At 35.6% G+C, this 24,472-nt stretch overlaps 1 protein-coding gene and 1 non-coding gene across 5 annotated transcripts in view; both read left to right on the top strand.

The window, feature by feature from the left end:
- WWP1 (WW domain containing E3 ubiquitin protein ligase 1) overlaps nucleotides 1–24,472 on the top strand; it is a 112,515-nt gene that overhangs the window by 36,083 nt on the left and 51,960 nt on the right. For all 4 annotated transcript variants that reach the window (XM_027089767.1, XM_027089769.1, XM_027089766.1 and 1 more), the window contains 6 exons: nucleotides 2,424–2,562; nucleotides 3,210–3,334; nucleotides 12,360–12,497; nucleotides 12,594–12,660; nucleotides 15,704–15,888; nucleotides 23,873–24,209. In XM_027089767.1, coding sequence (XP_026945568.1) covers nucleotides 2,424–2,562; nucleotides 3,210–3,334; nucleotides 12,360–12,497; nucleotides 12,594–12,660; nucleotides 15,704–15,888; nucleotides 23,873–24,209 — 991 coding nt within the window. The remainder of the gene's footprint in view (nucleotides 1–2,423; nucleotides 2,563–3,209; nucleotides 3,335–12,359; nucleotides 12,498–12,593; nucleotides 12,661–15,703; nucleotides 15,889–23,872; nucleotides 24,210–24,472) is intronic.
- On the top strand, nucleotides 1,100–1,209 carry LOC113611187 (U6 spliceosomal RNA). Its single transcript, XR_003429379.1, has one exon. It is a non-coding gene; the product is annotated as a U6 spliceosomal RNA (small nuclear RNA).

The following is a 24,472-nucleotide window of genomic DNA, read 5'->3' as shown; positions in this document are numbered from 1 at the left end:
TGAGAATCAGATTAAATGCCTTCCATTAGTAATAAGAAACCAACCAAGGTCTTATGTTGTTGCTCCTTTTATTAGGTAACAGTGACCTCTGTATTGATTTTTCTTTAATTTTTTTTTTTTTTGTGGTACGTGGGTCTCTCCCTGTTGTGGCCTCTCCTGTTGCGGAGCACAGGCTCCAGACGTGCAGGCTCGGCGGCCATGGCTCACGGGCCCAGCCGCTCCACGGCATGTGGGATCTTCCCGGACCGGGGCATGAACCCGTGTCCCCTGCATTGGCAGGCAGACTCTCAACCACTGCGCCCCAGGGAAGCCCTAGCTTATATATTTTTATTCTTATTTCTCTTCGTAACCCATATCTGATTGGCAGCAACAGATAAGAATAAGAATATTGGTCATGAAAGCAGGAAAACTGTAACAGAAAAAAGCCAAAGTGAAAACTACCTACCATAACATGCTATAATGTGTACTATAGAGAAGCAGCTGTACATAAGAGTTAATAGTACACAGAAGTGTTATCATCTTCATTAGTCTAGATTTCAGGCTTTCTACAGGAAAGTGACAGAAACAAAGTGTGCAAGATGGATAAGAAGATAAGATTTGAGATTGAAAAACTAATGGGCTGTTATATTCACATTTATAATTTTTTAACTATAGTGTCTTATAGTACCTTAATAGTTTAATTTTAAAATTAAAAAATGTAACGATATGTATCATATTTTTGTAAGAGTGCTGTGAATTATGGGTTTAACTTTATTCTTTTCAGACGCTTCAGCATTTATGGAATAATCTATCTTTTCCCATTGATTTGAAATGCTACCATTATCATGTACTAATATCTTATTTGTTCTTTTCTTTTCACCTCTGCCCTTATAGCACAGTCAGGCTGTTTTATTTTCATTTTACAGTACTTTTAAGAAATACATTGGGGGAGAAATCTATTATTACTTTACATTTTAAAATATGCCTTTATTATTCTCTAATTTTCTTTACATTTCATTTGAATTTTAGAGTTTTCTTCCCTTCTCCTCTGTCCTCCCCGCCCCCCAGAAATCCCAATATTAGTGTTTTCATTTAGGTCATTTAAAAATAATGTATTAAAGTGCTCGCTTCAGCAGCACATATACTAAAAAAATTGGAACGATGTAAAGAAGATTAGCATGGCCCCTGAACAAGGATGACATGCAAATTCGTGAAGTGTTCCATATTTTTAGTTTATCAGTTGTAACAAAGGCCCTCCAGGCTGTCACAAAGCACCGAGCCAATATCCCTGTGCCATGCGGCTACTTCCCACTAGCTATCTCCCTTACTACGTTTGTTAGTGTGTATATGTCCATGACTCTCTCTCGCCCTGTCACAGCTCACCCTTCCCCCTCCCCATAACCTCAAGTCCGTTCTCTAGGAGGTCTGCGTCTTTATTCCTGCCTTACCCCTAGGTTCTTCATGACATTTTTTTTTTCTTAAATTCCATATATATGTGTTAGCATATGGTATTTGTCTTTTTCTTTCTGAGTTACTTCACTCTGTATGACAGACTCTAGGTCTATCCACCTCATTACAAATAGCTCAATTTCGTTTCTTTTTATGGCTGAGTAATATTCCATTGTATATATGTGCCACATCTTCTTTATCCATTCATCTGATGATGGGCACTTAGGTTGTTTCCATCTCCAGGCTATTGTAAATAGAGCTGCAATGAACATTTTGGTACATGACTCTTTTTGAATTTTGGTTTTCTCAGGGTATATGCCCAGTAGTGGGATTGCTGGGTCATATGGTAGTTCTATTTGTACGTGAATGTTTATAGCAGTATTATACACAGTAGCCCAAAAGTGGAAACAACCCAAATGTCTATATCAACTGCTGAGTGGATAAATAAAAAGTGGTATGCCTATACAGTGAAATATTATTTGTCAATAAAATGAATGAAAATACTGGTACATACTACAACATGGATGAACTTTGAAAGTATGCTAAGTGAAAGAAGCCAGTCACAAAAGACCATTTCATTTATATGAATTGTCCAGAATAGGCAAATCTATAGAGACAGAATAGGTTAATAGTTGCCTAGGGCTGGTGGGGAGGAAGTGGGATGGAATAGGAGGGTGACTGCTTAATGATATGGGGTTTCTTTTGGGGGTAATGAATATGTTTTAAAATTACTTACGGTGATGGTTGCACAACTCTGTGAATATATTAAAACTATTGTGCAGTTTAAATGGGTGAATTATATGCTATGTGAATTACTTCAATAAAGCTGTTAAAGTCAAATGGTTCTCAGGCATTAACAGTAGCTCTTTTATATTGTTTCTCCATCCTGCCAGTGAAAATAGTTTGAGTTGCACAAGACGCACAATTCCATTTTTATTGATTTATACTACTTTGTGGCTAAATATATTCACTAGTGATTATCATGTTTCTGTTAGTTTCTAGTGCCAAACTAAAAAGAAAAAAGAACTGGTTTGGAACAGCAATATATACAGAAGTAGTTGTAGATGGAGAAAGTAAGAAAACAGCAAAATCCAGTAGTTCTTCTAATCCAAAATGGGATGAACAGCTAACTGTGTAAGTATCTGGTATATAAAGAATGCAAAATTTTTAAAAGAGAGTGTGCTTCTTGGAATGTTTTTCTTTTGGTGGTATTTTTTGGGTTTTTTTGGTAAGGTGACTTCAGAGTAAGGAATGCTATTTTTTAGTGTGACTAGACAATTTTAAGTATGAAAAAAATTTTGGTTTCTTTGATTTTATTTAGAAATGAAGCGTAATAGTCCTTGTTTTTGCTTTACAAACTAATGTTTTCCATATAGCGATATTTTTTCTTACTGTCTTATAAAAATAAATAGGGTAGAAAATCATTTGGCATTTCTGAAATATAATGTTATAAATTTGTGTATAGTAAAAGTGTTATAACCAATGCAATCAACTGTCTTAAATCTTTAGGTATTAGTTCGAGTAGAAATTGTGTTATTTTGAAGTCTTAATAAGACATTTGATGTATTGCTGGTGCTTTGGTTTGTTAATTACAAAAACTTTTAATCTGGGTATTAAAGTCCTAATGTACTTGAAAGTAAATATTTGTTTTTATTTATAATTCATGTGGTTTACTGTTTCATATAATATTTTTTCCTCAAATAAACTGAATTTATGGCTTTTCAGAATTATTGAAGTAAACCGTACTCTCCTGTATATTTGTTATAATTTTACTCTTACAGAAATGTGACCCCACAGACTACATTGGAATTTCGAGTTTGGAGTCATCACACTTTAAAAGCAGATGCTTTATTAGGAAGAGCAACAATAGATTTGAAACAAGCTCTGTTAATACACAATAGAAAATGTAAGTTTTTTGTTCTAGTCTTTGTTTCTTTAAAAGTTTATTTTAGACACTTTGAAAATATTCTGAAGTCCAAAAGCAAAAAAAAAAAAAAGTTTTGTATTTATAAAGGAGGACTTCATTTATTACCTATGATTGCTTTTAAGTTTATAGCATTATATGAAATAGGAAATATTTACCCTGGCATTTCTCTGTCCAACAAATTTATACAAAATAATCCCAGCCATCCATGAGTATACCCAGTTATCAGTGACCATCAGTGATTTATTATATACATAAAGACTTGAAAAAAATGATCATTATCTGAACCTATTCTACTTTGTTTCTTGGCTAATAACAATTTTGTTTGTACAAAATAAATTCTAATTCTTAAAGTTTCTTTTTTTATTATCTAACTAGTTCATTTTAGCAAATATGGAGAATATAGAAAATCACAGAGGAATATAAAAATTATCTGTAATTTTTACTATCCAAGGATAACCCTTCCCAATAATTTGGTCTCTCATTCATAGATGTAAATTTTTTTTCTTCTTTGTATCTACTGGTTTATTCTCTTCTTTTTTTCATTTAAAAATATAATATGAGCGTTATGTTTCCATCATATTAAATTTTTCTAGTGTGAGGATTCTTAAAGTAGTTTAAGCTTCAATTATTTGTAAACTCCCTATCATGGTATGCAAAAACTTGGGGATATATACATGTATTTCTGATTCTGAGGAGAGTTCATTGCTTTTATCAAATTCTCAAAATACTGTGTGATCCAAAGAATATTAAAAACTGGACTCATAGTTTATGATTTAACTAATTTATTATTTGATATTTAGGTTTCTAATAGTTCACTCAAACTAATACCGCTCTAAATCTTTATGTTCATCTTATTTCCTTGGAAGTTTTCTTACTCCTAACAGATGTGCTAGGTTAAGGGTTAAAATGCTAATTTTTAAGATAAGTTAATTTTTTGAAAGTTTTTAACAAAAAAACATTCATGTGTAACTGAAAAATCTGTTTTTGGACATAAAGAGTTATATGAGTCAAGAAAATGTAAAAGCCATACTAGTTTTTATGTACAGTGATTTTTAAAAAAAAATCTTCTTTGAAGCACTGAAAGTTTAATTCCCTGCTATGTCATGGCTTTTGGTCATTCAATTCATCTTGGTTACAGAAATAAGTAGTAGGTCTTGTAAGCATACAGTACCTTGCTTGGTCTGATGGTGGCTGGATTTGTACTTTTTTCCGGGCTCTATGACATTATTGGTATAAATATGTCATACTTCAGTTAACCTATGTTATTTCAGAATTGATTATTTGATTTCAACTATTTATATGCTATTTCTGCTCTGGATTAAGCTTTTGCATGGGACCTCTTTTCTAGTACAAAAGTTATTTCTCATAATCTCACAACCCAGAGATAATGAGTGCTAATATTTTGATGAATTTTTGTCTACACGTGTATGTGTATAATAATCGAGATCATACTCAGTTTCATGTTCTTCTTAGCTCTCAGTGTTATATCATGTGCATTTCTCTGTGTAATTCAGTGGTATTCTTTGAAAGCTAATTTAGTAGTTTCATAATGTTTTATCACAAACTGTAATTTTTAAACCATGCTCATACTGTTGCCATTTAGATTGTTTCCAAATCTGTTATATTAGACTGTACTGAACCTTCATAACAAAGATTATAATATTTATCTGCCAAAGTAATTTTGTAGGAAGGTTGTAATGTCTATATACTTGGAATTGAAACTCTTATAAATTGTATAAACTTAAAGCTATCTCTCATGATTTAATTGAGCAGAATATGCTCAGAGGAAAAACAAAATTTTATAAACATTCGTACATGTCTGAAGTCAGTGGCTTCAGAAATCGTAGTAGCAGCATCTTATACACCTTAGGCAGTCAGTAATTTTTTTTTTCTTTTGAAAATTGAAAAGTGTATTAGTTTTCCAGGGCTGCCATACCAAAATACCACAGACTGGGTCGCCTAAACCAGGGGTCCCCAACCCCTGGGCCACGGACCAGTAGCGGTCCGTGGCCTCTTAGGAACCGGGCCTCACAGCAGGAGGTGAGTGGTGGACGAGCGAACGAAGCTTCATCTGCTGCTCCCCATGGCTCGCATTATTGCCTGGACCATACCCCCACCCCCACCCCCACCCCCCCAGTCTGTGGAAAAATTGTCTTCCATGAAACTGGTCCCTGGTGCCAAAAAGGTTGGGGACCGCTGGCCTAAACAACAGAAATGTACTTTCTCACAGTTCTGGAAGCTAGAAGTCTGAGATCAAGGTGTTGACAGGGTTGGTTTTTTCAGAAGACTCTCTTCTTTGCTTGTAGATAGCCATCTTTGCCTTATATCGTCACATTGTCTTCCCTGTGCGTGTGTGTATCCATATCCAAATTACCTGTTCTTAAAAGGACACCAGTCATATTGGATTAGGGCCACCGTGATGACCTCATTTTAACTTAATTATCTCTTTAAAGATCGTGTTTCCAAATAAAGTCACCTTCTGAGGTACCAGAGGTTAGGACTTAAACATATGATAAACATATGAATGGGATGGGGTTGGGGGGGGACACAATTCAGCCTATAACAAAAGGGAAGTAAATTAATTTCAAAAATTTAAAGCTGTGATAGAATCATAGTGCTTTAAAGGCAGACTTAAATGCCTGTGGGCATTAATCCCAGTCACTTATTTCACTGATTAAATAAATTAATCTAAGTGAATTGCTCAAGCAAGAAGTAATTGCAGTTTTGACTAGAGCACAGGTTTTCTTATTCTTAGTTGCTTAATTTTGAATAGAAGTAATGGGAAGTTAACATGGTTCTAGACAACCTGTAGAATTTATAAACGTACTCATAATTGATAAAATCCTTGGTTGTCTTTGATTCAGCCTCTTGGTTTAGCACTTGAACATGTCTCTCTTCAAATTTATGAGGCTAATTTCTTCCTATACTCAGGGCCTTGACATTTTTTCTCATAAGTTCATGTTTTGATGTATCCCTTCTCCTGATATATTTGGGGTAAGGGCAGAGGATTAATTCATTTGAATAGGTTGTTTTTTTCTGAATATATTTACTTTCAACCTTCATGGTATAGTATGAATTGTTACAGTCATCCGTAGCCTTAAATAAAATTCTCAGCTAATCCAATATAAAACCATCTGTATTTTCCCAGTAAAAATCCGACTGCAACTTACTAGGGAAGTTCTTTCACTTCTTCACATTTAAATCCTAGCGAGCCTTCAAGTCCTTAACCTGAATTTGTTTTGTGTAATAAGCCTAGTTGGATGGCGTCCAAACCCATGCAATCCTCTGATACTTTGTCTCAGAACTTCTGTGGATTTAAGCCATCATTTGCACCTCAGCCTTTAGTTAGTTATGTGTTGGGATCACTTGAACACTGTTCTAAATTATGGAAATTATTTCATTGGCTTTGCAGAAATATGTGGTATTTTTAGCTCTTTTTTTTTATGTCAGTAGCATTAGATACTGATATATGAGGTATATTTCTTTCTCTCAAACCTACTATTTCTTAAATTGCAAAGGAAAAATCCTTCTGTTGTCAAAGAAAAAGCCAAACACTAGTGGTAAGGACATATTTTAATCAGTAATATACTTTTGCAATAAGGAAGAGGGTCCAGCTTGATCTGAACTCAGCTTCAGTTTATACAGAGGTAATTGGGCCTTTCAAAGGAAGAATGAAGGAGTAGAAAGAGGGGTGAATGGAAGCTAAGTGGAGTTAGGGAAGTGAAAAATTACAAGAGTTGATCAGTGTGAATGCAGTTAGGCCAGCTTTCTCTATTATTGAGAATTTTATTCTCCCACAGAGACTAAGACTGACTAAGATCCATCCTTCCTGATGATTACATTTCAGACAAATAGCTTTCAGGTCCCTGAGTAGGAGACACATATACATCTTAAAGGGACAGAGGAAGGATCCACCATTATAAGCTGTTTTAATAAATGCTTTTAGAAAGGGTGGCCTGTCACAGGTGTTGCCTTGATCAAACAGTAAATTCTTTCAAGGCTGGCTAGGGTCTCCTTGAGTTGTTAGAAGTCTTTTAACTTTGGGGAGAGTAGGGTGGATAAAATCTTTTGTGCTGAGAGTTTGCAGTATTTATGGGCCAAGGTTGAGGCCTAGTGGAGAAGGTGCCTCAGAGGAGCCTGAATTGAATTTGGGCCAGGAGAAAATCTTTGTCATCATATTCATGGGTGAACAGTGTAAGAATAGTGTAGCTAATTCCAAGGTTGAAGTGAATACAGAACTTCATTTTATATTTCAATTTTGAAACTGACAGAGCCACTTTAAACATTCCAGAGAGGAGTCAGATGGCTGCCTTTCAAACACTGGAATTGCACTGTTTTTTTTTTTATTTTTTAATTTTTTATGGTGTTAGTAGCTTTTGTCAACAAAAGTATTTTGAAATCCATTAAAATCACTTCAAATTGAATTATGTCCAAAATGATTTTACAGTGAAAATTATCTCTTTACATTAAATGGTAGGGAAACAGAGCAGAGAAATGTGTCATTTATGATAGAAGACAGAGCATAGTCAAATTTAAGTTTATTAAAGCAGTTTCTTTTAGCCTTATTTACTTAGTCAATACTAGTTATTTGTTTAGTTTACTAAGTCTTAAGTTCTCTTTTTAAAATTCACTTAGCATCAGCACAAACTAAGATATTTTAAGCCAACGTTTTGAACAAACAGTTTTTTCATTACTGGTGATAAATGCATTTCTGTTCTTTAGAAAGATTTTTAGGATTGAAATTACTAGGTGAAAGGGAATGAACAGTTTTAAGCCTCTAGCTATGCATGGCTGTCTAGTTGCTTTCCTGAAAAGTTACAATAATTTGTACACAAAATGTAGCATCTGAGAGTGCCCATTTGGAAATATACACCCCACTAATAGATTAAAAAAATGTATATTTTTCTTACCAGAGTATTTCTTTAACTATTAATAAAGTCAGATGTTTATTGATCATTCGTATTTCATCATTTGTGATTGTCATGTTCTTTGTACATTTTTTATTGATTTCGTTTTTTCCTCACTGATTTATAAAAGCTCTTAGTTTTTTCTCCCAATCATTTGCCTCTATATTTGTCCCCAGTTTTGATTTATAGAAGTTTAATATTATTTCAGTCATTAAAGTTTATTCATTTTCCATTGTTATTATTCTCAAAGAATCCTTTCCAGTCCTTATATTTAATAGTTATCTATTTTCTTCCACATTTTTTACTTTATTTTTACTTTAATTTCTTTTATAAATTCTGAAATTTATTTTGTTACATGATAGAAGATGGGAACCTAACACATTGACTCATAGTATGATATAATAGAAAGACTTAGGATTCAGAAGACCTGGTTATTCCTGGGATTGTTACTACAAGCTTTTGTAACCTAATGTACTCGTTCTTTTCTCAAATTCTGTTATAATACATTCCTATATTATATAATGTATATAATACATTCTGTTATAATACATTCCTATCTTCTGCTATTTCGTACATTTGTGTAGTCCCCTCCCACGTTGAAACAGAGATGGTCTGTATGACCAATAGAATATGCAGAAGTAATGGTATACGACCTCCAAGACTTGGTCAGTGAAGACATTTCAACTTTTGCCCTGGTCTCTTAGATTACTCACTCCGGGAAGAAAGTCACTGCTGTGAAGACTCTCCACAGGTCTGTAGAGGGGCCCAAGTGGAGAGGAACTGAGGCTTCTTCTCAGCAGTCAATCCCAAATTGTCAGCTCTGTGTACGAGCTACCCTTTAGGCAGATTTTCCCACCCCTCCCAAATTCCTGGCCCACAGAAACTGTGAGCAGTATTAAGTGACTCTTGTTATTTTAAGTGACTGAATTTTAGGATAATTTGTTACTTAGCAGTAGATAATACTGTGTGCAAGAAAAAAATAGCTTCAGAATGTGACTCTGAGTTAAATCTAATTCTGTAAAATGTCTTGAAAACCAAGATTTTTGAAGATCTGTTGTTTTCTGTGGGGACAGAGAGAGTGTGTGTTTTTGACAAGTCCGCGATGAAAGAATAAATTGTCTAGTCATATATGTAGCTTCCTAGAAACTCAGGTTCAGACTGTTCTTTTCCCCAATTAAAACTAAGGAAGAATGTCCAGGAGGTAGGAAATAATCAGCTACTGCCTGCCTTGTAAGTTTCCTGAGGATGGCTCTATCTTAATAGTTTATTTTAAATTTTATTAAGCACCTACCTTCTGTCAGATACTGAGGATACATCACTGAATTAGCTGAATAAGATCTCTGCTCTATTGGAGACTTCAGTTTAGTTGGGGAGATGGACCCCGCTGCGCCCCCCCCCCCCCAATTCTGGTGGTAAGTCCATTGAAGGAAATAAGTGGAGTAATGGTAGGGAGGAGGTCTACTTTAGGCTGGTCAGGGTTTATCCTGCTTTCCCAGAGTGCACTATCCGCCACACACTAGGCAATCACATATTGAATGGATGAATATGTCTGAGTTGGCTTGTTTATACTGTAATAGAATAATACCCTCATATTCCAGCCCCTCCCAACACACACGTAGAGAGAATTATTTATGTGATAAGTCCTCCCAATTTTATGACTCAGAAATGTTATATCCCAATCTTCCATGTTATAATTGTGAAAGGCTAGATGTTATGAACAACCTCCCACTGCAGAACAGTTAGGTCCTGGATAGGACGAGTTTCTGTGGCATTGATGAGTTTTGCAAAGAGGCAGGGGTGGTCTCCAAGGGCCCCGTTCTTCCGGAAAAAAAAAAAGACAAAACCTTATGAACTAGAGTTAGTTTAGTGGATGATGCTGATAGCACTTTTGGCTGACAGCCAGCTAGGGGAGCTGAGCTTAGACTTCTGTAGTCTTGACTCTTGGGGTGCCCTCACACCACTGAAAGAATAAGAAACTGACCCCGCCTGTACTAAAGCCCAAAGACCCTTAGATTAATATCAGAAAATGAACTCAGCATCAAAGATCACAAATTGTAAGAAGACACCCATAAGCAGAGGTTGGCAAACATTTTCTGTAAAGGACCAGATGGTAAATATTTAGGCTTTGCAGGTCATATAATCTCTGTTGCACCTATTCAGCTCTTCCATTGTAGTTGGAAAGCAGCCATAGAAAATATGTACATGAATGAGCATGGCTGTGTTCAACTAAAACCTTATTTACAAAAACAGGTAATGGGCCAGATTTGGCCTATGGTCTATAGTTTGCTGGCCCCTGGATTCATTGATATCCAAAGAAGGATGATAAAGAGGAGGTCATGCTTTCATCAAAGTGAAATTCATGACACCAAAGACAAAAAAAAGCAGCTATGGAGAAAAACAGGTCATTTGCAAAGATTTGTAAATCAGGCTTACATAATTAGCAGTAATAGGATAAGATGGTGGAAAAATATCTTCAAAGAGTTGAGAGATCATTATCAATACAAAGTCAGCATGTCCAACAAATCTTGCAGGATGAGACTCCAAACATTTACAGATTTTAAAAAAATGAGAGAATTTACTACCAAGAGACCTACTTTAAAGTGATTTTGTAAGGCTATTCTTTTTTTTTTAAATTTTTACTGGAGTATGGTTGATCTACAATGTAGTGTTAGTTTCAGGTGTACAGCAAAGTGAATACATATATCCACTCTTTTTTAGATTCTTTTCCCATATAGGCCATTCTTTAAGAATCTACTCAAAGCCTATTGAGTAAAAGGCTATTCTTTAAGAATCTACTCAAATAGCTAAATATTTTAGGAACGAGAGCTGAACCTCCAAATTCCAGATACTTTAAATAGAGAAAGGTGACAAAAATGAAATAGAATGGTAGTCAATATAGTTTTCTTCAGACATAGATTATTAGAATCTAGATAAAACTGAAATTCATGGTTTTGTAGGGTTGGGGTTTTTTTTTTTTGGTACTTTAATATTAATATGTCCTCTAGTTTCTCTGTTTTTATTAATGTTGATTTTGTGATGTGGAGTGGAAATGAGGTTTATGGTGGTGAAAATGGTTGGGGTAGGTCTTCTACAAGGTTTTCTTTATTACATGGTTTTTAAATTTTTTGCAAAGAATTCCTGTCTAATGGTTAGTTGTTACAGATTTTTTTTTTGTCTTATATTTTCTGTACTTGGGTAATTAGTCAATATGTTTGTGCTAGACATTTGGTAAATGGAAAAAAAAACCCAACAAATTTGTTAAATATAGGAGGGACCAAAGTCAAGGACATAATCTAAGAAGAAATATGTTTCATGATTTCAGAAGTGAAGATCAGATTGAAGTAACTGGCCTCATTTTGGATAATAATGGGATCACTAATACTTTTGATATGTATTCTGTGGGATAGGAGAAGTTGAAGCAAAATGACTTTGAGTTTAAGTAAGAATTAGATATCCTAATAATAGGAAGAAATATTTGGCCTTATATGAAAAAGAAATAATAAACTATTACCATTTATTGAGCACTTACTGTGTGTCAGATGTGGTGCTAAGAACTTTCTCTGTGGCTTTGCATTTGGACCTTATGACAGTTCCTTTAGTTTGATGCTTCTATTATCTCCATTTTGTAATGAGGAAACTGAGGCTTTAGGTAGCTTGACTACTTTGACTACTTACTCAAATACAGCTAGAAGTTCCTGAGCTGGGATTAAGAACCAAACCCCCTGACTCTCCTGCAGAAATTTTGCCTTAATCACAAGTCTTATGTGGTACCTTGGGACAAAGAACAAGTTTAGGCAATTGCTGAGCTTATTATCTAGATATATTTGTATATTCTCAGAGGTTTATGCTGTGCAAAGGGGCAATTAAAGGTGATATTGAAAGTATGTGGTAGAGGGAAAGGAGTTATTCAACTAGGTGAGAAAGGAAGTGATTCTGGTGTAGTATAGAAGGGCCCATAGATAAAAACACATATAATTCTTTCCACATGTAGCCGTCAAGCACTGAATTAGAGTAATTCTTGATATGTAGTTTTGATTTCTAAAACATATTTTTGTATATAACAAAAGTGTTTAAATTAGGGGTTTTTTTCCCCCTAGTGGAAAGAGTGAAAGAACAATTAAAACTTTCCTTGGAAACCAAGAATGGTGTTGTGCAAACTGGTGAATTAACAGTTGTGCTTGATGGACTGGTGATTGAGCAAGAAAATAGAACAAACTGCAGCTCATCCCCAACCAGTAAGCTAATAACTTCATGTGTTTTCAAAATTTGAAGGAAAAAAAAAACAGCAAGAAGTATATAAAAACCTAGTGTCTTTCTTTTTTGTCATTCAGTGGAAATACAGCAAAATGGTGATGCCTTACATGAAAATGGAGACCCTTCGGCAAGGACAACCACCAGGTAGAATGTTTTATTTTAGTATTTGTGACAAAGTAATTAACATTTCCCACATATGAAGTTTTAAACCTTAGTTTAGAGTTTGCCATAGAATTTAAAAGCTTGTATCTAAGCATATCATTTGGTTGAATTCTTATCAAAGTAGTTTTTAGAAAAATAACAGCTTTAATGAGATAATACACATATCATAAGAATAACGTGTATATTTCAGTGGTTTTTAGGTTAACAGAGTTGGGTAACCATCACTGCTGTCTAATTTCAGAACATTCTTACCATCTTCAAAAAGAAACTCTGTACACATGAACATTCTCTCTCCATCCCTCTTTCCTCCCAGCTCCTGCAGCCACTAATCTTCTGTCTCAGTGGATTTGCCTGTTCTGGCCATTTCTTGTAAATGGTATCATATAATATATGATATTTTGTTACTGGCTTCTTTTACTTAGCATAAGGTTCATCCATGTTGTAGCAAGTGTCAGAACTTCATTCTTTTTTATTGGAAATGTATTTTAAAAATCTGTATTTAGGCATATTTTATCAGTAAATAGAGTCAGATAATGTGGGGAAATGGTCATCTTATTGCTGTCTGAATTGGCAGCTTCCTGTAATCACTAGAAGATAGATGGTGCACAGATTGCGGTCTCCCCTCAGAGATCATTCTGCCATCTCTGTGATTCCCGTATGTTCACATTTGATGACAGTTAATAGAGACTTCCTGTTTGAAATAATTTGTATTAGAATAAAAGCATGTAATAGCTCAAATATAGTGGAATGAACACCTGAAAATATGAAAATATATTGCTGTAAAATTGACTTGTTGCATTTGAAAAAGCATGCCAGTATATGACAAAGTGTGACTTTCATTAATCTGCAGTTACTAATATTACTCCTAAATTGCCATTAAATGATTTTCATAGAGCACTTGAACAGATCAGTATGTCTTCTGAATATATATTTGGCTTAAATTTATTTAGTATCCACATTATAATTTACACTGAGAAAATTCAGGACTGAAAGGGTACAACAGGTAGATTAAAATGCATTAGCGTGTGTGCATCTATATATATGTACATATATATATCTGTTCTTAATAATTTTTGAAATACAATTTTAGATGGATAAAGGAGCTTGAATCACTACCAAGCTAAAACCTAATATTGTTTATTGTATAGTAACACATTTTGAATTAAAGATTAGTTCTACAAGCACCAGGAGAACTTGAGTTGGGTTCTTTTACTTGGACTGCCAGATCACTGATCCTTGCTGGGTGTCTTGGGAGGGGTGTACAAATCAAAATCACTTGGGAAATTTTTCAAAACCTCACCTGCCTGAAGTTCCTCAACACATCTCATTCCAAATATGTAGGTGACAAGGGAAAGTATCATTTATCGTCCAGATACTTACTGAGTGCCTGTTTGGTGCCAGACACTAGTCTAGGCACTAAGGATACAGTCCTGTTCCTGTGAAATTTTCATTCTGGTGGGATAGAGGTAGTCAGTAAACAAGTGAAGAAATAAATTAGCTAATTGGAGATAGCAATAAGAACTATGAAGTCATTGAAACACAGGACAGGGTGACAGGAATGTAAAGGAGCCTGTTTTAAAGAGAAATGTCAGGGGATCATCTCTGAGGAAGTGCCATTCGAACTAAAATTAAAAGGCCAAAAATGTACCATCCATGGAGAGATTTCAGGGAAGAGCATTCCAGACAGAGGAAATAACAAGTAAAAAGACCCTATTTCTAGTTAATTTATGCTCTGCAGACTCTTATAACTCTAGAATATATTTAACCTTTCTTTGATAATCTTCTAAGTCATTATAATTTTACTCCGTGTCTAATAATTTATAATAAACATTTGAAGACTTTTCAGCATGATTTTCATATAAAATTAATTTACTAGTATGTCTCCTGCAAGGTGGGCAAGGAAGAACTTGGAGAGAAATAGATCAGAGAGATAGATGGGGTGGGACAACTGAGATGTGATCTGATTTATATTTTTTAAAAAATTAAGGCTGCTCTCTGGAGAAGAGATACAGGGTGACTTGTGTATATGGAAAAGCTCTCTTGGTCACTTACATGGTATTGCCTAACTCCCTGCCAAAGTGTTTGATTTTGTAGTTGTAGATATATTTATTTATTTATTGCAGTATGAATGCACTGTAAATTCTTCTAACTCTGGGATATAATATTTTGCTTTTTCTGATCATCATGTACTCATTATTTTAGTGTTAGTACATAATAACTTGTGATCAATTTTTTAAGAATTTTTTGGTCTTTCAGTATTCAATAAAGTTCCAATAAACAGTTTGGAATTGATTTTTATAAGTTTCATGACCTTTTTGAAAATACTTTCAGAGCATTTTAAAATAAATATTAATATTCTTAAGACTATTTAAGTCTATTTAAGACTATTTAAAATGTACAAATTGAACATTGGTTTGAGGGACTGAATTCATTTTGACTTAGTATATTTGTATATCTCAATATATTGATACATTTATCTTATAGTGTGTATACACTTAGAACTGAAAGTAATTTAAACTTTAATATAGCAAAGTATGTAATAAAATGTAAAAAATAACCTGTTAAAAAAGTAATCAGGGTATCTTTGTTCATTACTCTTTATACCTATCATTTTGATTCAATGTTAAGAACTTGGTAAATATTTCTTATGAAACTTCTGATGAAAAGTTATTTAATTGTGGACTTCCCTGGTGGCACAGTGGTTGGGAGTCCGCCTGCCAATGCGGGGGACACAGGTTTGAGCTCTGGTCCAGGAAGATCCCACGTGCCGCAGAGCAACTAAGCCTGTGCGCCACAACTACTGAAGCCTCTGTGCCTAGAGCCTGTGCTCCGCAACAAGAGAAGCCACTGCAATGAGGAGCCCGTGCACTGCAACGAAGAGTAACCCCCGCTCGCCGCAACTAGAGAAAGCCCACACGCAGCAATGAAAACCCAACGTGGCCAAAAATAAATAAATAGATAGGTTATTTAATTGTACTTAATTCATTGAAGTAAGGCTTTTTTTCTTTTTTTTTTTTTTTTATAGGTTGGCTGCTGAAGGTACTAATGGAATAGATAATCACGTACCTACAAACACTGTAGTACAAAACTCATGCTGTTCATATGTAATTAATGGAGACAACACACCTTCATCTCCATCTCAGGTTGCTGCCAGACCCCAAAACACACCAGCTCCAAAACCACTCACATCTGAGCCTGCCAATGACACTGGTAAGCATGGCTGCTTATGACACATTGTTTAAATGAAAACGAAATTAAATTTTATTATCTATACCTGTACTTTTCTTATCGTACAATCTTTCTTAATCTTCAGTTTTATAAAAGGAACGTGAAGATTGCAATACCTGAAATTTTTTCTAGTAATTTGAATTTTTCTAGATTATTTAGGAAGATATTCCAAAAATGTATTAGTTTAGAAATAACCACACATTTCACTAAGCAAGTACTTACTTGATAGCTAGATTCTTAGGCTGTATGCTACAAAAAATACTATTTAATTCATAATATAGAATATATTTCTAAAAGAACTTGAGGGAATTCATTGATTTGTTAGTAATGAATGGTTCCTAACCTTTTACCATACAAATATTTACTTCTTGGCACATAACTTAGTAGTAAAATGTACTGTGAGCTGATGTAACTCTCCAAAAGTTTTATATTTTCTAAGAGTAACTGTTATTCTATTATAGAAGGACTGCCTAAGGAAGATTTTTTTCTATAATCCTGTCTTTCGATGGATTCAGCTGTAAAATTCATAAATCATTTTTTGTTTGATCTTTATAAATTAGATGAATTTCTTTCTTTTTTTTTTTTTGCGATACTCGGGCCTCTCACTGTTGTGGCCTCCCCCGCAGCGGAGCACAGGCTCCGGACGCGCAGGCTCCGTGGCCATGCCTCACGGGCCCAGCCGCTCCGCGGCATGTGGGACCCTCCCGGACCGGGGCACAAACCCATGTCCCCTGCATGGCAGGCGGACTCTCAACCACTGCGCCACCAGGGAAGCCCCAGATGAATTTCTTGAAACTCAAATCTTAGGACTTGCTTCAGATTACTAGCGTATGTCTTGGGGCTAGAGTTGGAATCCTATTTTTTTCATTCCAGAGCCTATATTCTTTCCTTCATCTATTTATGGGAAAGTATTAAAATGTAGAAACATGTAAGGAAGTAATTTAGTAATTAAATGAAAATAGATGGGTTTATAGATAAGACTATTGTATATTTATACCCAAGATTGGGGGGATATTTACCATGCATTTGGTGAGTTTTTTGTAAACGTGGGAACTGACATGAATGGTTTTTTGAAAATTTAATTTGTTTATTAATGCTGGCCTTTTTTAAAAAAGATAGACTTAAAGATCCTGAGTACCCACAATAAGTAGACTTATTAGTCATTAATTTAAGGTGTCTGGAAAATGCAGAGAAGATAAACACAGATAAACAGGGTGAAATTAGTGAGCAGAATGCATTTATTTTCTGATTCTGGTATCCTTTCTGGTAAGAACATTTGCCTCAGATTTATTAGCAAAAGGGAAAAGGAAACATTTTAGATTATTCAGGATTGTCTCTAAATTAAGAACAGACCAGTTAAAATAGCTCCTATTGGGAATTTCTGGGCGGTCCAGTGGTTAGGATTCGGGGCTCTCACTGCCGGGGTCCTATTTGATCCCTGGTCGGGGAACTAAGATCCCACAAGCCTTGCGGCCAAGAAAAACCAAAAAGCAAACAAAAAAAACAGCTCCTATTCCTGATATTCCATCTTTTTTTTTTTTTTTTTTCCTGTGGTACGCGGGCCTCTCACTGTTGTGGCCTCTCCCGTTGCGGAGCACAGGCTCCGGACGTGCAGGCTTAGCGGCCGTGGCTCACAGGCCCAGCCACTCCACGGCATGTGAGATCTTCCCGGACCGGGGCACGAACCCGTGTCCCCTGCATCGGCAGGTGGACTCTCAACCACTGCACCACCAGGGAAGCCCCTGATATTCCATCTTTTATGAATCTGTATGAAAAGGTACCATAATGTGACCAACATTCTCACTAATTCCAAGAGAGTAAATACAATAGTGAGTTTCCTAGAACTCTGACTTATATTATCTCTCCTAAATTAAATTTACAGTTTTAAAAAATAGTCTGGGAAAAGTACCTATGGGAAGGACAAATTTATTTTTTTTAAATATCACACATAGAAAAATGGCTTATCTGAGTACCAGAGTTCTTAACAATGAAACATAAGTCCAGTGCTTTTGGCCTATGGATTTTTAGGTTATCAAATAATTACCCATATTTACCCATACCAAAAACCACACACACACACAAAAACTAGTTATCTACCCATAAATAAATTTACATTATAAGCATTGTAGCTTCCTTGAGAACACTCCAAAGAGTTGTAAAAAATAAAAATAATACCCTTATGTGACCAGGCTTGATTTGTTATATGGGATTATCATTGGATTCAGAATGGTAGATCCAATTCCATTATTTCTGGTAGTAATTAGATAGCAGTGCCAATTCTTGATTAAGTCTACTCTTTATTCATGAGAAGTGTAAGAATGTTGAATGCTCATTTCAGAAAGACTTATGCAACCATTCTGTTTCGTTCTTGTCATCACCTTCCATTTAAAGTATATGGAATTTGGGGATTTATCTCTTCTTTCTAAAATATTTAGCTGCTAGAGTAGATTGGCGAAAGTATCCATTGACCACTACATAGTTGCATGTTTCAGCTTTCAGGCTTATTCAGATGTTGATGCAAAAGAGAGAAGGACTTACTGAGTTCCCCCTCATTGTAGAATCTCTTATTTATATTCTACAGCTTGTTAAATACTTTGTAGACTGTTTCTGTTGGGAACAGATTCACTTTCCACATTCTCCTCTTATTTATCCTTGCCTGAAATTTCAAAGTGAAAGTAAAACACACACATGGGTAACTAGAAATGAAGGCTCCATTGTAAATAATTCCCAGGACATTCACAATAATTGCAAGGAAACCTAAGACAATCAGAATAACAGCTAATATTTGTGCTACACATGTTCTAAACACTATATGTTCATTGACTGATTTAACTCTCACAGTAACTCTTCAAAATAAGTACTAGTATTTTTCTTGTGAAGGAACTGAGGCACAAAGAGATCCCAGCTAGTAGAGGAGCTGTAATTGACATCCACCTCTTTGGCTCTCACCTCTCTGCTTTCCTGTTCATTTAGATATGTGTGATTTTTATAGTGTCTCATAGTTATGATGTTCATCTTTTATACCATGATAAGCTTCAAATAATATTCCCCCAGTCAACTTAGTGATTGTGTTTGCATGTTCTTTTTGTTGTTGGTGACATCTGACCAAACAATCTAACTGTCCTCATTCCATTGGCTGGTTTACAAAGACTTCTGGAACCTACTCTGTTGGTAGCAGTCACTTAACCAATGTCATCTGTATGATCTGTCATCCCTTAGTAGGATGATGAATTCAGGTATCTTTTCAAGGGGTAGTCTGCTTTAAGGTGTTGGTGTAAAATAGGTTTTTTTTCTAATCAGGAACTTTAAAAATCAGTTTTCACTGTTGGAGTGCTGATGGGGTGGAAGTGTGCATATTCTGTGTATGACACATTACATGTTTTTAATCCATTACTTGTGATCCCAAAATCCTAAAATCTTTTTTTTTTTTGGCTGTGTTGTGTCTTTGTTGCTCCGCGCAGACTTTCCCTAGTTGTGGCGAGTGGGGGCTACTCTGTTGCGGAGTGCAACTTCTCATTGCAGTGGATTCTCTTGTTGCAGAACACAGGCTCTAGGTGCGCGGGCTTCAGTAGTTGCAGCATGCAGGCTCAGTAGTTGCGACACACGGGCTCTAGAACGCAGGCTCAGTAGTTGTGGCCCGTGGGCTTAGTTGCTCCGCAGCCTGTGGGATCTTCCTGGATCAGGGATCGAACCTGTGTCCCCTGCGTTGGCAGGTGGATTCTTAACCACTGCACCACCAGGGAAGACCCCCCCCAAACCCTAAAATTTTTAAAACCAGAAGTTTTTTTGGTAAACTCATTTGATGGCAAAATGACTGGAACTGACTTGAAGGTATTTATTTTTTGTGCTTAGTGTGAGTATCCTTTTGTTTTGCTACAGAAGTAATACTGTGTTTAATTAGTGTGTAGGCCCCAATCTGACTTGGTGTTAGTGTAATAGACAATATATGTGCCATATTATCTTCCTGAATTCTGAAGTTATGAATTCTGGAAGTCACTTGGTCCCAAGAGTTTCTGATAAGGGATTGTGGGCCTGGAGCTGAATACAAATGATTTCTTTTCATCAAAGACAGTATTGTACATGAGGACTTTTGGAGGGGAGGGCATTTTCCCCTCACCCCCAACCTGTTCTCTTGAGTCTTAAGAGGATCCATTTGATCAGCTTAGTTGGTAAATATTGGTAGTTATTTTAAGCTAAAATGGGAGGCAGTCATGACTGAAGAGATTAGATTTGGCCTCTAACACAACTGGGTTCCAGTCCCACCTCTGCCACTTAATGCTTTAACCATGTGACCTTGGACAAATTTAACATCCTAAAAATTTAGGTTCTCCATTTATAAAGAGAGACTAATACTCAATAATACCATATAGGATTGTTTCGAAGGTTAAATGAGATAAATTTAAAACATCTACCATAGTCCTAGGACAGTGGTATTTAAGAAAATATTATTTTCTTCTTTACTTTTTCTCCCTGCCCCTAGCTTCTAGTGGAAATGACTTTTTCTAATGTATAATTACTGTTGTGTTAATAAAGTAGAGCTCAGTTTGGTAAGTTTCAGGCAGAAATAACTGATTTCACAAGTTTATTAGACTTTTGCTTTTATTTATTTATTTATTTATTTATTTTTGCGGCATGTGGGCCTCACTGCTGTGGCCTCTCCCGTTGCGGAGCACAGGCTCTGGACGCGCAGGCTCAGCGGCCATGGCTCACGGGCCCAGCCGCTCCCCGGCATGTAGGATCTTCCCGGACCGGGGCACGAACCCGTGTCCCCTGCATCGGCAGGCGGACTCTCAACCACTGTGCCACCAATTGGAAGCCCAATTTCCTTATATTGAGCCATCTTTTAATTTATTCAGTTTCAGTTTTAGGGTTATATTACCCTTGCAGAATAAATTAAGGAACTCCTTTTTTCTTTTTCTCCACCAATGTACTATCACACTTCAGACAACACGGGGGTAATCTGTTCATTGAAGGCTTCAAAAAACTAACTGAGCCTGGTGCCTTTTGGAAGGATAGTATTAGATCTTTCATCACCTTTTCCATTTCTACTCTCATCTTTTCAATTTTTCTTTCTCCTGAGTGAGTTTATATAGTTATAAAGTTGTACATGGTATTCCAAACTATATTTTTCTTTATAAAATTTGGAAACGTTTATTTCATGGTTTCTCCAACTTTTCTGGTAAGAATTCATCTGAAGCATTTGTTAAAAATACAGATTCCCAGACCCTTCCCTAGAGATTTCCCCTAGAGATTCAGTAATTCTAGAATGGAAACTGAGACCTATACTTTTAATAAGATCCCAACTGATTCTGATCAGGTAAGTTAGGAAATTCTGATCTATTGTTCCTTTAATTCCTTTCCTTCTACCATTTTCCCCTAGCTCTGGAATTGAATGCTAAGCTCATTTATTGCTATTTGTTCTTATATCCTTGGATACTTCTTTTGCCATGTCAAATATTTGATACAAATATTTTCATTGCCCTTAGTTTCCCTAAAGTTTGTGATTTCATTATTTTTTTTTCTTTAACTTAATAATTAGTTTTCTTTTTAATCTTCTAAGCAAAATTGTGGGTGGGGGAGAACTGTCATTTTTATGGACATATAAGCATCAATTTTCTCACCAGTAAAATGGGAATAATGCTGATATCTGCCTCATAGCATTGTTCTGTTAAATAAGATAATCCTTAAAAAAATGTTTAACAAACTCTGCCAGACTTTTAGTAAACATTTCAATAAGTTGTATTTTGTTTTGTTTCTAGTTTTATTGAATTATAGTCAGAATGTCACCTTCTGATTATAGAATTGGGATTTTCCTTTGGTCCCTTACATGTCATTTTTTTCTAAGAATTCTTAGATTGTTTGGATGGAATATATATATAATGGAAACTCAAAACTTCCTCTCTAACCCTGTAATTTAGAACAGGTGTATTGACTGTGTTATTAAATCCTTCATATACTTAATATTTCTACTAATGCTCTTTTTATCTGCCTAGTTTTGACAGAGGTATGTTCACTTTTTTCTCTGTGATTTGTCTTTATTTAACATTTATTGTTTTAGTATGCCAGGCATGTTGTAACTGTTGAAAATACAAAAGTGAACAAGTCTGACAGTGTTTGCATTCTGAACTCAATGAAAAAGAAATAAAAACAAATAAAATATTTCAGAACGTGAGAAAACAGTCTAATGTGTAGCCTGGAGGGACGGTGGGGCAGGTTCAGCATTAAGTAAGATACCCCAGCACTGCCTTTCTGAAGGAGCGGTTGAGTCTGGACTCTGCGTGATAAGAAGCAGCCAGTCAGGAGCTATTCTGAGACAGTGGGAACAGCAAGTGCACGTCCCTGAATGGGAGGGCGTTTGTTCTATTCAAGGAACAGAAAGGAGACCGTTTTGAGAAGTCAGGTGTACCTGTGGAGTAGACTGTGTAGAGTCTTTGTCATGAGCTGTGGTAAAGAGTTTGGAATTTATTCTGGTTGTAATGGGTATGTTTAATTACGGCGTGAAAACATCTGTGTATGCTTTTATAAGATTATTTTGGCTGCTGTTTGGAGAATGGATTGGAGTTGGACCGGAGAGGAAGCAGGCAGACCAATTAGGACGCTATTGCAGTAGAGTAAACAAGGAACGGTGGACAGGGGTAGTGGTGTAGACGGAGAGAAGAGCTGAGAGCACTTGTTGTATTGTTGAATTGTTGTAGGAGAGAAGTTTTTGCCTTGAACAACTGAAAGGTGCTATTTAATAATTAATTTTCTTCCTCTGTTTTTAACAGTTTGTGTAGCATGTGCTATGTTTTAGTAAGCCTAAGAGTTTATGATTCTTTCTTATTGGACTGGATTGTCTTTTGTCAAATATTCCTCTTTTCCCATTTAGTGTTATTTTGCTTTGAAAATACTATTGCTAATCTTTTCTTTTTTTGGAAATTAATTTCTGCATTGTTGAAGAGTGAAAATTAAATGAGTAAATTCACTTTGACTATCATATATCAATTCTGAATGTCATGTAAGAGACCCAGAATTTAGTCTCTCTGCACATTCTCTTTTCTTTTCTTCATGTTATCTAACAGTGTTGAGTACCGGTAGCACTATAAACATTTTATTTTTTATATTTTGTTAATAATTTTTTTTCTCCCAAAGCTACTCTCCCCTGTAGTTGGTACAGAACTTCATTGGTTCTGTTGTTTTTGTGCTTACTGTTTGATTCCTTTAATAGTACTCGTTTCTGTCCTTCCCACTATTTAAATCTTTCTTTAAAAATCCACCTGAACGTTCCATTACTCTTAATTATGTCTCCCTTTTCTGTTTCAGTTAAAACTTTGATGTGTGATTTTCTAATAGATTTTGTTCAATAATTTATTCTCTTTCCAGTTTTAATTTGACTCACTTTTATAGTGACATGTAGTTGAAATGGATGAATCACATTTAGAATGAAAATAAAGAAAATTATATCACTGGATCCCAGTGCTGGGTTATTTCTTTAGAAAGTGTAGAACGAGTTCCTGGATCTTTTTGTAGTCCCCTGTAGTACTTTCTTAAGAATTAATGCCACTTTATATTTGGCAAGAGTTCTTTTGATATTAGCTGCATTTGCATAGGAAAGGGAGCTTGAATGGGGTCATTTTAAGGTTTTTATATAACCCATGCAGATATTCAGAATTGATTCTTTGGAGGAGAAACGTTTGTTCATGTTGTTTTCTCTTTCTCTAAGTTAGGGTTATTGGTATATACGTATACATATATATATATATATATATGTATATATATACATATATATATATATATAGTCTTAAGTTTTATTATTTAAACGTTCATCTCTAAAATGTGAACAACAAAAATTATTGTCTGTCTTAATTTCTGTCCATACCTGATATGTTGCTCAGTATAAATTAGGCTCTGAATAAATGTAATTGATGAGTTAACTGGTTGCTTTGTCATTCCTTGATAGATCATCTTACAAATTTTCCCCTTTCAGTTAATGGAGAATCATCCTCATCTGCACCAACTGATAATGCTTCCACCACGGGTACTGCAATAGTATCTGGAGAAACCGCCTTGTCTTCAAATTGCACTAGTACTACTGTCGAAGATCCTCCAGTTCAAGAAATACTGACCTCCTCAGAAAACAATGAATGTATTCTTTCTAACAGTGCAGCATTTGGGTCTGAAGCTAGAAGTACATTAGATCCTTCTACCTCCAGTTCTGGAAGTAGCTCTGCCTTCGAAGCAGCCAAATTAAGACAGCCAGATGTCTGTGTGGAACCTGTCCGGCAGCAGTCTGGAAATGCCAACACAGAAACTCTGCCATCGGGGTATGTTAAATTAATGATCGATTGTCTCTGCCTCCAAGAAGCTTGTTTAGTGGCTCAGGTTTTTAAACATACATACAATACAGTTTGAGAATGCTGTGATGAAAGTACAGTGTATACAGTGCTGTCCTGCACAGCTTACAGCAGTTAGAATTTCTACTCTCTAGCTGTGGAAACTGCACCTCTAGAGGTCTCTACCTCATTGCCATCATTTGCTCATCACAGTCACTGTGTCCATACCCTTTCTTACTTTCTGAACTGTTTTT

Source organism: Aethalodelphis obliquidens, unplaced genomic scaffold (genome assembly GCF_003676395.1).
Source record: "Aethalodelphis obliquidens isolate GAN/ISIS:26980383/991018 unplaced genomic scaffold, ASM367639v1 scaffold68, whole genome shotgun sequence".
In the NCBI taxonomy this organism is placed as follows: domain Eukaryota; kingdom Metazoa; phylum Chordata; class Mammalia; order Artiodactyla; family Delphinidae; genus Aethalodelphis; species Aethalodelphis obliquidens.
This window is presented reverse-complemented; position numbering and strand designations above follow the sequence as displayed.